General features: G+C 46.5%; 1 protein-coding gene across 1 annotated transcript; it reads left to right on the forward strand.

Annotated features, from left to right (window-relative positions):
- The first annotated feature begins 2,161 nt into the window (after positions 1 to 2,161).
- On the forward strand, positions 2,162 to 3,097 carry LOC146839336 (olfactory receptor 5AS1-like). The gene has a single exon (XM_085650344.1). The coding sequence runs from the start codon at positions 2,162 to 2,164 to the stop codon at positions 3,095 to 3,097; it is 936 nt and encodes a 311-aa protein (XP_085506470.1).
- The last annotated feature ends 9,871 nt before the right edge of the window (positions 3,098 to 12,968 follow it).

Here is a 12,968-nt window from a genome sequence, read left to right on the forward strand (position 1 = left end):
CCAGGTAATCGTTCACGCAGCTTTCTGATAGATGTCGCATGTGGTTTTTCTGAGTCCCCAGATAGATCATGCAGTCTGTGTGTCCTCCTTTGTACTGCCGGTCACTGGTGTATTCAGCTGTGCGTGCTGTCCTTTCTCCCCCCCCCCCGGCCCCCCTCCCCCACCGGGGCGGCAATCTTAGGGATAGCCCCGGGCGCCACAAGCTCTAGCTACGCCACTGAGGTAAGCAGACCATTTGGATGATGAGAGGCACAAACAGTGTAGGACTAACACATGCTCAAAGAATGGAAACTTGGGGGAAATGAGGTAGACTAGTAAATCTAAACATTGTAACCGAATTGTGCATACAAATCGTGATTTTCGACCTGGTGTTTGGCAGGGAACAGGCCCATGGGTTACATCACAGTCTTGCCTAGTTCAGTTTCAAAGGTAGATTACACATCTGTGAGAGCACGCGATGTTCACCCTTGTAAATCTTTCATGTGGCTCTAAATGCTCACACCTGAAGTGTACCAACTAATGATGCTCTCTTCTGTATTGGTCCTCATTACATCCTAGTACTGTGCTCTGCAGTTCTTCATTCTGCCTTGGAGTGGATCTGTGGAATTATCTGGGTTGGTTTTAGGTGTCCAGGCAGATCCTCAATCTCTCACAGAATTCACAGTAGCCGCCTGAACCCTGAGGTGAGATGAATCAAAGGATCTCCACCAGCACCATCCTTTGAGTGTTGGTCGGTACTTTTCTAGGACCAGCAGGAGGCAGGTGTTTATATGGATCATGTCCTCACTGAGCACCTCTCCTTGGCTACCACCTTTCTCTGTGAGCAGCTACTACCTGTAGACCCTACCTCCCTCTTCCCAGTGGTTATATCCAAGATGAAGGATGCAACCTAAAGCCTCAAGGTCCTCCCCTATAAAGATTAAAGAAGCCAATGTCCAAACAGAACTTGAGTACACTCAACCCTGTAATTATAAGTCACAAAAAATACAGCACAAAGGAAACTTTTAATTGGAAATAATTTACTTTGTAAAAAAGTAACATGATGGAATAAATACAATACAATCAACAATCTCCAATGCAGCTTAGCACCCCCAAACAGCAAGAATGGATTTCCCCTCTTGCCATTTTCCCTGCCCTCCTCCATCTCTGACATGGACCAATGATATACAGTGTTCCCAGTCAGCTGCTAACAAGGGTGCAGAACACTCCTGATGTGTGTGGTGAGAGCAGAAGAACCTCTGGCTATAAACCAAGGAGTCAACTAAATAAAAAATATTAATGTAAATCCGTATTTGTACAGCGCAAACTACTCACCCTTATGGGATCCAACCGTGAACCCTGTGCTCCGAAGTCAGCTGCCCTGGCGGCTGCACCACACCTCTCTCAGCGAACAGAGAGCAAGAGTTAGGGGGAAGGAGAAACATTAACTTCACCCCATGTGCCACCTCTTCCACTTTAATCCAGTCCCTAGTCACTGAACTCAGTTGTTCACTTCCCCTTTCTATGTTATATTATGTTATATGTTATGCAGATTTGTATAGTGCACCATCACCTGGGAGTGTATCCTGGCACTGAGCAGGAGTGAATCTAGTCATGACTATGTCCTATGGTGAGTACGCAAAATGCCAGGCCTTCAGCTTCTTGTGGAATTCAAGAAGTGAGGAGGAGGCTCTTATGGGTAGTGGCAGGTTGGGCCACGCTTTAGGACCTTTGGACTCCTTCTGACCCCAAATTATTTAAGGCCTTGAAAAGAGTTTAAGAGACCCATTGAATTCTCAGGTGGTGCCTTAACAACTTTACTTGCTCCACTCTGTTTTCCTCCTCCACCGGCGCTCGTTTCAGTCATCTGAAAGTGAGAGAGACAGTGAGTCTGGGAGACAGACTCAGGTTGAGCCTAAACACCTCCGCTCACTCTACTTGGTTGTCCACCTCTCTCACCACTGCCTCGCCCTTGACCTGGAGTCTAAAACACAATAAAAAAGCAAAGGAAAAAGAGAAGAACAGTGAAGAAATAACAAAAGATATAGACAATTCAACTTAAAGACAACACACAATGCATAATGACACTGGTGAAAGGCAAGATTGTACGTATTCATCAACTAACTGCTGTCATTTTCTGTAAACCCACTAACTATGCCCTCCTTTATATTTACAGAGTGGCATGATGGAGGAGAACCAGACCATGGTGAGAGAGTTTATCCTTGTGGGCTTTTCACACTTTCAATATCTGAATATTGCATTGTTTTTTTCTTTCTCCTTTATTTATGGTGCAACCTTGTTGGGGAATCTTCTCATCATCATCTTAATCAGCACTGATTCTCACCTCCAGACACCGATGTATTTTTTTCTAAGCAACATCTCACTTCTGGACATCCTGTGCCCTTCGGTGATAGTTCCTAAGATGCTGTCAGACCTCGTCTCAAGGACAAAGGTGATTTCCTATCATGGCTGCATGGCCCAGCTCTTCTTCTATATCCTCTTAACCACTGTGCAATGCTTCCTTTTGTCAGTGATGGCCTTTGACCGCTATGTTGCCATATGCCAGCCCTTGCACTACCACGCCATCATGAGCTTGGAGGTCTGTGTGCGACTGGCAGTTGGCCCATGGATTAGTGGTGGTCTTTATTCCTTGATTTACACGGTAGCAACCAGTCAGCTGACCTTCTGCAGATCCAATGTGATCAATCACTTTTTTTGCGACATTTTACAATTCCTGCAGATGTCCTGCTCTGACACAAGGGTAAACATGATCACTATCTTCATCGGTGTAGTCCTCGTGGGCATTGGGAACTTTGCTGTTGTTCTCGGCTCCTATGCCCGCATCATCTCCACTATCCTGAAGATTGTGTCCAGGGAGGGCAGGAAGAAGACCTTCTCCACCTGTAGCTCCCACCTCATGGTGGTGTCTCTCTACTATGGCACTCTCATCTTCATGTACTTCAGAACCCTGGCCAGCCTTTCACAGCCCAATGTCTGGATGGCTGCTCTCATCTATACAATTGGCACACCAATCCTTAACCCAATGATTTATAGCTTGAGGAACAAAGAGATAATAGGGGCTTTGAGGCGAAAAGTAGGAAATATGGATTATTCCTGAATCTAGTGATATCTCAGTATCAGCTTCTTGAATGCAGTGGTGAAACACTTAAACATTATGTTGAACATGCACAGCGCTCCTAAATGACTAATCTCTTTCACTGGCAACTGGCTACGAAATACGTGATAGGATAATTGTAAGAAATTGGGTTAGTAATTGACAGGAGTGAAATGCCAGTGCAAATAATTATCACTATAATTGTCAGTGTGAACCACAAATGTGGCTGATTACGAGTTTGATGTGCGGCACCGGGTCCACCTCGCGGCGGCACCGCCAAACCCCTGGTGAGGCCACCCACCAGATTAAAACTATTTCTCATGCCTGGCGGGCTTTTTTTGACATTCCCACTGCAGTGCCTCCAGAAATGGGCACCACAGTGTGAACACAAAAAACAGCTCCTGCATGGCACGGACTGTAAAGTCTATGCTGTGCAGGAACTGGTGTGTAGGCACACAGGGAGGCACATGTTTCCTCTCAGCCATGAACCACAATAAAAACCATGTCGGAGAGGAAATTCATAATATGCTTGGTGGGACCGTGATGATCCCGCTAAGCATATTGCGGCCTCCTAACCTCCGCAACACCGCAGGGCGATGGCGGTTTGCTGATGGCTGCAGCAGGGCAATGCTGGTCCTACTGCCCTAATTGTAATAGGGCGGTTGGAAGACCATCACGCCCCCGAGAACCTGGTGGTCTGTGGACCACCAGACTTATAATAGAGCTTCGAGTAAACTTGAGCTCAACCCTCTCGTAGCTATGGCACAAAGTAGACAGGCTTAACTTTAGAAGCAATATGTAAAGTGTTTCTGCAGTGCTCAAACATTAATAAGGTCAAACTAGAACACAAACAAAATCCCAAACCAATTTAGAAATACAGAGAATATTTCATAAATAAAATGAAACCAGAACAACAAAAAACCCATAAATGGAACCGGAGATATGAATTTCTAAAATTTGAATTCAAAATTAGGGATGAGTAAAATGTTATTATGCCACAGTAATCAGAGTAATTTCAGTAATTACGCATTACTCCTGTGGCGTGAAATTTCTGAAAGGAAACAATTATTCTAGCATGAGTAATTAATCAATCAATCAATCAATGGTCATTTATTCAGCCCACAGCTACCTCCAACGGAGGTGTCCCGTGCCAGTGGCGGACTCGGCAGTAAGAGAGGGGCCTTTAAGGACGGCTAAAAAGCCAGGTCTTCAGAGCCTTCCTGAATGCTAGTTCTGCCTGTCTGATTGATTGATTGATTGATTGATTGATTGATTGATTGATTGATCTGAGCCTGAGTAATTTGGGGTAAAACACCTACCTCAGGATCACAGGATTAATGAACTAAGAGAGACTGAGTGGCTTCTGGTGACTGCCGTGCATGTCCTTCAGCATTAAGTTCTATTTTCCTAGTACAATATGCATCCTCAGGCTCATTTTGGACACAAGACTCTATTTTGCACTAAGAACATAGTGCTAAAAGCTGGATTATGCTTCTCACAAATATTAATTATAATGGTTAATTTTGTGGTAAACATGAGTTATTATACTACGAAGAATTGCACCAGTTACACCCACACCTATTGAAAATGGACCCAAAAGGTTTTAGGATCCAACCGAGGTCATCTGGTTGTGCCCCACCACCACCACCACTTAGGTGACAGCTAAGGCTGACCGCGATCGAGCAAGCGTTGGATACAGTTAAAATGTTACCTTTAGACTTAGAACATTTCAGAGCAGCAGAAGGTCCTCAGCTGATAAAGTCAGCAGGCTTTGGCTGAAGAAGGCCTTATTGACAACGAGGTCTCGGTGAAGCCCTTGACAAAGACACTAAAGCTCTGAGCAGGAAAAGTTGAGTTTCAAGCCCGAACTGGCCTCAACATCAATCGGATTCAGGCAGCAGATTTCCTCAGTGGGGCAAGGTTGCAAGACTAAGCTAAAGAGAGTTTAACATTGCCGTATGCCAGTTGACTGCATATAACAGGAGCTGCTATTAACTGTTTCCCAGCAGCGATGCACCCTCAGTGAATTATCTGTCAGGTTGGGGCTAGGTCCAACTTTGTTTCTCAGTTTGTAAGTCTCAGGTTTTAGGGTTAGGGAGGGAGCAGTACACTCTGACACCAGCTGAGGGCCCAGGACCTTTGGGACAGCATTAAGGAGTAAGGACTCATTCCAGCAGCAGAGGCAAACACAAGGGACTATGTCAAGTCAAGTTGAAACTGGTCAGCAGGAAAAGGCATCTTGAAGCTTATTGTGTCCCTGTTGCTGAAACAGCCTTATGACCCTTGGAGTCCTTTCTGCGTACATGGAAAAAAGGTTCCGTTTTCTCAGGTCTTCATAGAGCAGTGTAGTCCTCTTATGAATCTTTCTCAGGTATAGCAGTATTCTGATGATGGGACTGGGGATGTCACATTTATGGCCAGCGCCAGCCTGTAGGTGGGGCAACTCCTGGTTGCTCACTAACCAATGAGATAAAGTTCCCAGTGGGAGCCTATCACCTTTTCCAGAACATCTTATGGGTTTTATTGTTTTCTATCCTATACTGCCCCTCTATACCTAAATCCAAAATGGGAGAACCTGTCTTCCCATGGTCAGAGCTCATTGTGCCCACCCAGAGGTATGGCTATGGAAATGGATAACCCCTCCCAAGTGGTCACTCTAAATCAGTTCTGGGGAATTTAATCCCCTAGAGGGTTTTGCATCAGCCTGCCTAGAAGGGCAATACATGGAGCAAGGAAAGCTGTGCGCTATGTCTGCCTGTGACAGGGTATGCCTCCTTTCGGGTTAATGAAGTGCTTAGACACTAACGCCAGGCCATTTTGTCAAGTGAAGAATAACACCTCCCCACACCCAAAACCCTTTGTCCCTGTCCTGGGAGCAATTCACACCTCATTACAAGGGTATCTGCTGCACAATGACAGTTAAAATACATACAGAAAGGTCTTAGAGGCTTGGCCGGAGAAAAGATGATTTTTATAAATTCCCTTTACCTTAATAGTTAGATACAATTTACCTTTACTATTAATTCAGAGTTGGCTTCATAATAAAAAAAAGTCCTTGCAATATTTAACTAGCTGCTACCAACTTGAAATTAGCATTAAAAGGTGTACTAATGTAATCCAATAATTTGTTTTGGAAACAGCCAACCTTGTTACAGTGAAAATAGCTGATGGGGATTTTTGCTGTAAGGATGTGTGGAACATTAACCCTTTACATGTCCTACTGAGGAGTGCCTTATTAAAAAAGGAAGGCCTAGGCCCGTCAAAAGGGTTTATCTTGACAGCTTGGATTTGCAGTTTAAAAACTGCTCTGCCAGGCTGCAAATGTATGCCTGAGGGCGGTTTTGTTGTGTCACGTTAGTGGATGGCATAATGTGTGCCGCAGCCCACTGGTGACACTCAACTTATAGACTGTGGGTACACCTTTTATCATATACTAGGAACTTATAGGCAATTTAAAGGTGCCAATCAGGTTTATACCAATTTCATTGTGATTAGAGAGGGAACAAAAACACTGATTAGTTGGGGTAAGGTGCACAGAGGTTTATGGTCAACAAGATAGTCAAGGTAAAAATGTTGGGAAATATCATGTAAAAGGTGGTAATTTATAACAATATTCTATTCTTTTTACTAAACAATGTAAGTTCACCAGGGCTCGATATTACATACTCTTGGACCTTGGGAATGATAACATTTCATTTCCGGCAGGTGTGTTATATTTCATATCGGTACTCTAATATAGGTCCAGGTAACATCGTACACTTTCCCTACATGAGCTCCAGGTGTTTCAGATGAACGAGCCTTATAAGGACATAATTCCAAATAAGGACAGAATGCCTTATACGGACATCACGCCTTATAAGGACTGCAGCCTTTTATGGACTAAACCTTTCACCTAGTTCCAAACCGAGGGTGGGTTTTTCCCAATCGATAATGCTAAGACGTCATCCTTAGCACATATGAATAATTGATGAGTACACTCTCCAGGAGGTACACTTCACCTCTCCCATCAACACACAAGGTTTAATCCCCAACATCATCCTCATACTGAACAATGGGTAACACACATACATAGACTGTATAAATACAGCACCTCTTCCTATCAGAAAGCAGGAGGGACCCGAGACTTCACGGCCGACACACTGACCAGAGACGCTGCAGCTCCGGCATGCCATCGCTCCAGCTGACAGTGGTCTGAAGATCCCTTGCGGGGTGTCCAGCTCAAGTCCAGGACGAAGTCCCACACTCTCACTATTTCAGATATGGGGGTTTGACTAAAGCCTAGTGGGATTCTTAGCTCTTAGGCTCTTAGACTTAGGCTCTTAGACTTTGGCTCTTAGACTTAGGCTCTTAGGTTTAGGCTCTTTCGCACCTACTCACATGCTAGGTATACTTAGGTACATCTAGTCAGGCATCTTAGGAGTACACACTTCATTTTATAAATGCATTTTCTTATTCATGTATATGTTCATGACTATTGAAAAATGGTAGAACAATACTATTCCTTTCTATTCACTGTACTGCTGGTTTTGCATCTCTGCTACTGTGTTACAGTTGTAACAGCGCACCTATTCTACATGAGAAGAACTACTTTACAATAAATTCTTATTGTAAACGCCCTTACTGTTTCTTCTCTGTATCTCTCTGAGAGCAAAAACAAACATGCACAAGTGACTAGGTGAAAATTAACATATTGTTTCCACGAGTCTGAGGTTATTGTGTTCTAATGTTGCCAAAACCTAATCTCTCTGATAGCAGGAAATTCTAGTGGCACTGCGAGCTAGCTAATGCAAATCATAGGCTAATATATGCGGCGGGGGTGTACAGAGTTAGTCTGCCACCAGACCCACAGTATATGTTATCCGTAAACATTTTAGGTCCTGCATGACAGGGTACTAAAGGAACTACTCTACAGGTGGAAATAAAACCCTGAATCCTGGGGCTTTGTGATAATAGCAAGAGTGAGTTAAACCTCTTCCCCAAGCCAAGCCTTTCCTGTATAATGTTCTGCACCAGTAGGCAACAGGACATTACAGTGTTTTAACTTGTGTCTTTAATATGGAATCTATGGCCATATAAGCATGTCTTTTGACATTAATCTCTGACTACTGCTGTGGGACAATCAAGAGCTTACTCCACAGGAGGGCAGCAGTAGGATTCACAGATGTGTGCTATTGCCACCAACCTCAGCCAGCCAACCACAAAGCAGTAAATCTCAAAAACAATCAAAGCCTCTCTTGTACAATATATCATGTTACTGTGCAACCCAAAAAGACACATTTTATGCACTGCACTTTTACCCCCACATGTCAGCCCCATCCCTGGACAGTTAAAAACTATGATTCATTGACATGAGGATGAGAAAAAGCACAAAAGATTAATGTCAGTGGGTGCAAACCACTGCTAAATGCTTCAGCCCATATTAATTTTCTAAGTTATTTTTCGGTGAGTTAAGGAAGTGCTGAGTTTCATCCTTCACATGTTCTATAGGACAACAACACTCAGGCCAGAAACAAACAGGTTCTCTCTCACTTCAATTCACTCTGCACTTTATTACACAATTAACTTTCTTCGGTCAAAAGACCGTAAAAGTGTAATTTACAGTTTGCTCATACGCCTCAGATTCAGGAATTGAATAAAACATAAAATGCATGGCAAGTTCAGGAAAATACAGTATTCAAATAAATACGTCCAAAAATTAAAAAGTTGAAAAGAGATAAACTATTAAAAACATGGCCTGAGCTGGAGCCCAAGGGTAAAAACGTAGGGGTATATTCTCAAGAACGTGTGATAACCATCGCAAATTTAGTGTAGCGCAACTTTGCATATTTCAGTCCATCGCGGGAAAACAACACCATGTTAACGTGGTATTCACAATCAGGAGGCACCATGCGATAACACGTTAAATGACTGCATTAAACACAACACCATGCCGCAAAAATGCGAAACACCAACGCCAAAATAGTAGCGCTGAGGCCAACCGCAATACAGAAATCTGCGATAACCAGCAACAGGCCTGCAATTCCCATGGCTCATGCTAGAAAACGCAACACAAAAGCAGAGCACAAGAACGGCGACATGACAATGTACGAGCACACTCCCACATCCGTGACGTAGAACAAATGACCATCGTCCCGCATCACATAGGCATCTCCACACAGTCACAATGTAGAATGACACTCAGCCTGCATGTAAACTGTGCCAATGCAGACACATGCTTGGAACACGCAGTGAAACCGCATTTTCCAACGGCATTGCAGAGGGATAAGCAACCCCTCCTGCACACAGACGTCTCATGACCATGAGCAATCAATCATGCCAGCGTGGACGAATGTAGGGGCAGTGACTCCCGCTTATGTACATGTTGGACATGTTGTGGGATCTGAATCACAGGGGGCAAGGTGGTACATAAACGACCCCGTAATGAGCCCTGATGTCACCTATAGGCCAGAAATGGAACCGAAATGGAATGACCCTGGACACATGTGAAACGCCGAAGAGTGGGATACCATACCAACTGTGACACACAGGACTGGCAGTTTGAATACGTGACACCCCAAACAACACCACAGCACAGAGGTGACACACCCACCATCCATGAACACATCACAAACTCGCCATTAACACATGTCGCACTCACACATGACTTAGTAACGTGCCGGTATAGATGAGTGACATGCACTTAGTGAATGTAGGTTTGAAAGGCATTTATTTGCAAATTCCGTGCCTGTGATCAATCTGTGCTGTCCCATGAATGCCAAGGACAGTCACAGTGTGACTTGATCATCTAAAGAAATGTGTAGTGATGTCGTCCCTGCAGGCTATTCCTGCTGTAGCTGCAGTGGGGCATGGTCCACCTGCCTCATCCTCATCCTCATCGTCCGGTGCCTCCGAAACTGGTATCCATGGTGCCTTGCTGCGTACACATATGTTGTGCCATGCACAACATGCAACGATCATCTTGCACACAATGTCTGGCCTGTACAGGAGCCGTCCACCTGTGATGTCCAGGCACCTGAAATGTGACTTCAACACGTAAAATGTGCGTTCCGCGATGCCCCCGGTGCATTTGTGGGTCGCTTTGTACTGCCTCTGGGACTGTGGTTCGGGGCACGGAGGGGTGCTATCATCCAAGCACAGAGTGCATATCCCTGGTCACCTGTGACAGTGCAGAGAGACATGAGTCAACAGTTGGTTCGGCATGATGTGTTGGCAGGCTCACTGTGTCATTGGTGTGGATATGTGTGACTATGTGATTCCTGTATGACATGTACTGCCTGTTGCACATGAGCGACATCAATATGTAGTCCGTAGCCTCACAGCTGCTCCACACTCCCCCCGAGCCTATTCACCAGCGTGCGCAGTGCGGTTGCATCACCTGCATCCCACGGCACACCATCGCCATGCCCGTCTGCGCATGTCCACAAGCCTGACAATGACACTGTGATGTAGTATGCTGAAGGTGTGCTGCCACGTGCGTGTAAGCCTATGGTAAGGACAGGGCAGACACAGATGTAGCTGTACAGAGTTAGTGGCACAGGATGCACTGTGGCAGGCACAGGCACACCCGCATGGAACGGTGACTTGTGGTGCACTGAGATAGGGTCACAAGAGCTGAGCAGGTCCTCGTTGATGTCCCAGGAGAATGTCAAAGAGTGTTACTCGGGACAGTGGAAGGTGTCCATCCAGGGAATGATGGAGAGGGCAGAAGCAAGTTGAAACAGGTATCATGGAGGAGATGAATGCTACAGTCTCCTGTATCCCACCATGTCAGTATCAGCTTCATGATGAAGACAACCCCCAGACCATGGACTCAGATGCCAAATTAGCCCAATGGAAGGGTGCCCATGACTCACGTGGCACAGAGCCAGTGGCACCAGAGCTGGAAGGGGATGCAGTCTGTGATGAGGCATGTACACTGATGTCAACTCTGCAATTGACAAATCTAGAGTCAGTTCCAAATGTGTGTCTGACTCGACCGCAGTGTGTGCCGGAGGCAGGGGTCAGCATGGGGTAACCGCTGTGCTGCCAGCTACTCCTGGATCACCAACACATGGTGTTGGAATGGCATGTGGAAAGGTTTGCTGCTTGATGTAGGTGGAGGCACCAGAGCAGGGCGGGTGTGCACACATCGACAATGCTGTGTCCTGGCTTGGACGAACTGGAAAGGATTTGTCTGAGGCCTGCTGGACCGGTGTGTAGGCCTAAGGCAGAAGTCCGCAAGGGCCCACAGATATGTTTGGTCGGACTGCTATGCAAGGAGTTGGTGGCACCACATCAAAGGGAGTATAGGGATTTGAGCTCTGCCTTAAATATGGACTCTGCCTTTGTGTAATCAAGACTCAGTTCCACATGTGCAACCTACTTGTCCACTGTGTATGCCGGTGGTGTGCGTCAACGGGAAGGAGTTCTGCGTGCCTTGCTCGCAGAGGCCCTGATGGTCTGAGGAGTCTGCCATGGTTGCGGGCCTCAGGCATGGAGCTGGCACAGGCACGTGGTGGGCACTTTGGAGACACGCCAGTGTCGGCAGGTGTACAGTGTGGCCAGGATGCGCAGGGGTGGACAAGACTGATTCGGGGAGCTGTGGCCTGGGCTGCGGCAGGCACACATGATCGCAGTCACCGCCACACACGGCGTTGGCCTTGTGGCGGGGTGAGAGGCGCCGCCCTGGCAGAGACGTTGGGCATTAAGGAAGAGAACCACGCCCAGGGCTACGTGCTTTTTATTCACACCCCTGCGCTAGCCTGGCATACGCCAGGCAAGCCCACTATGCACACGCTTACAGGGGGATGTAACAAGCTACATTTCTGAGATCTTCCCCACTGGCTGGGGAGACATGGTTGCATCCACTGTCCACAACACTACCACCACCACCAGTATTTTTCAGCATGGATATATCTGCGGTCTGCATACTGCTGTCTGTCCAGCACATCCACGCCACAATTGGCATTGTGTGCATTCTCATTCAAGGGTCACTCGCCTCATTGGCACATGCCTGGTTGCAACCTACCTCCACATTCTGCTGGTGTGTGGCTGTGTCATGCCATTGGTGGGTCATGTACATGGCTAGCCCAGGTTGCCACAGTAAGTTGTGCTGTTGGGTCTGGTGGGTGGGTATGTTGTTTGGCATGTTGTTTGTGGGATTGTGACATGTGTATTGCCAAAGTTGTGGGTTGCATGATTGTTGAGTTGAGGTGTGTGATGTGTCCATTTGGTACTTACCAACGAGCACTGCCTTTCCGTAGGTGCCATCCTGGAAGTGCCGGTTGATGATGGACTGTCGGAAGATGTATGAGTCGTGCACACTGCCTAGGTAGTTTGCGACGACATTGGTGAAGAGTCCCCGGTGGTCCACTATTGCCTGCACATTGATTGCATGCGTGTGCTTTCTGCTGCGGCAATTGTGTGCAGTGTCGGCAGGGGGGACAAGTAGGACACGTGTGCAGTCGATTGCCCCCAAGATGTGCGGAAATCCAGCTATGGCGTAGAATCCTTGCTTGGTCTCCAGCTGTTCATGCACAGTGTGGGGGAAGTATAGGTACTGGGGTACCAAGCTGATGATGGCATCCAGGACAGGTGTGAGGAACTTGGATAAGGCTGGCTGTGAGACTCCTCTGACTATGGCAGCTGTTGGTTGGAATGTCCCAGAGGCCAACACGTGCAGTACAGCCAGCAGCTTTGTCTCTTGGAGGTATGTTGGTTGTCCGCTGTGTTGCTACCGTCAGCCTGTGGGCAATGATGTTCAGGATGCAGAGGATGGTTGTCCTTTTGAGCCTGTAGTGGGCAATGACATGCTCTGGTGTTACGTCTGTGAGGCTGGTATGTTTCCTGTAGGTCCGCTGTCTTTGTCTGCGCTGCCTCTGTGGTGGTCCAATGG

Source organism: Triturus cristatus, chromosome 4_1 (genome assembly GCF_964204655.1).
Source record: "Triturus cristatus chromosome 4_1, aTriCri1.1, whole genome shotgun sequence".
Lineage (NCBI taxonomy): Eukaryota > Metazoa > Chordata > Amphibia > Caudata > Salamandridae > Triturus > Triturus cristatus.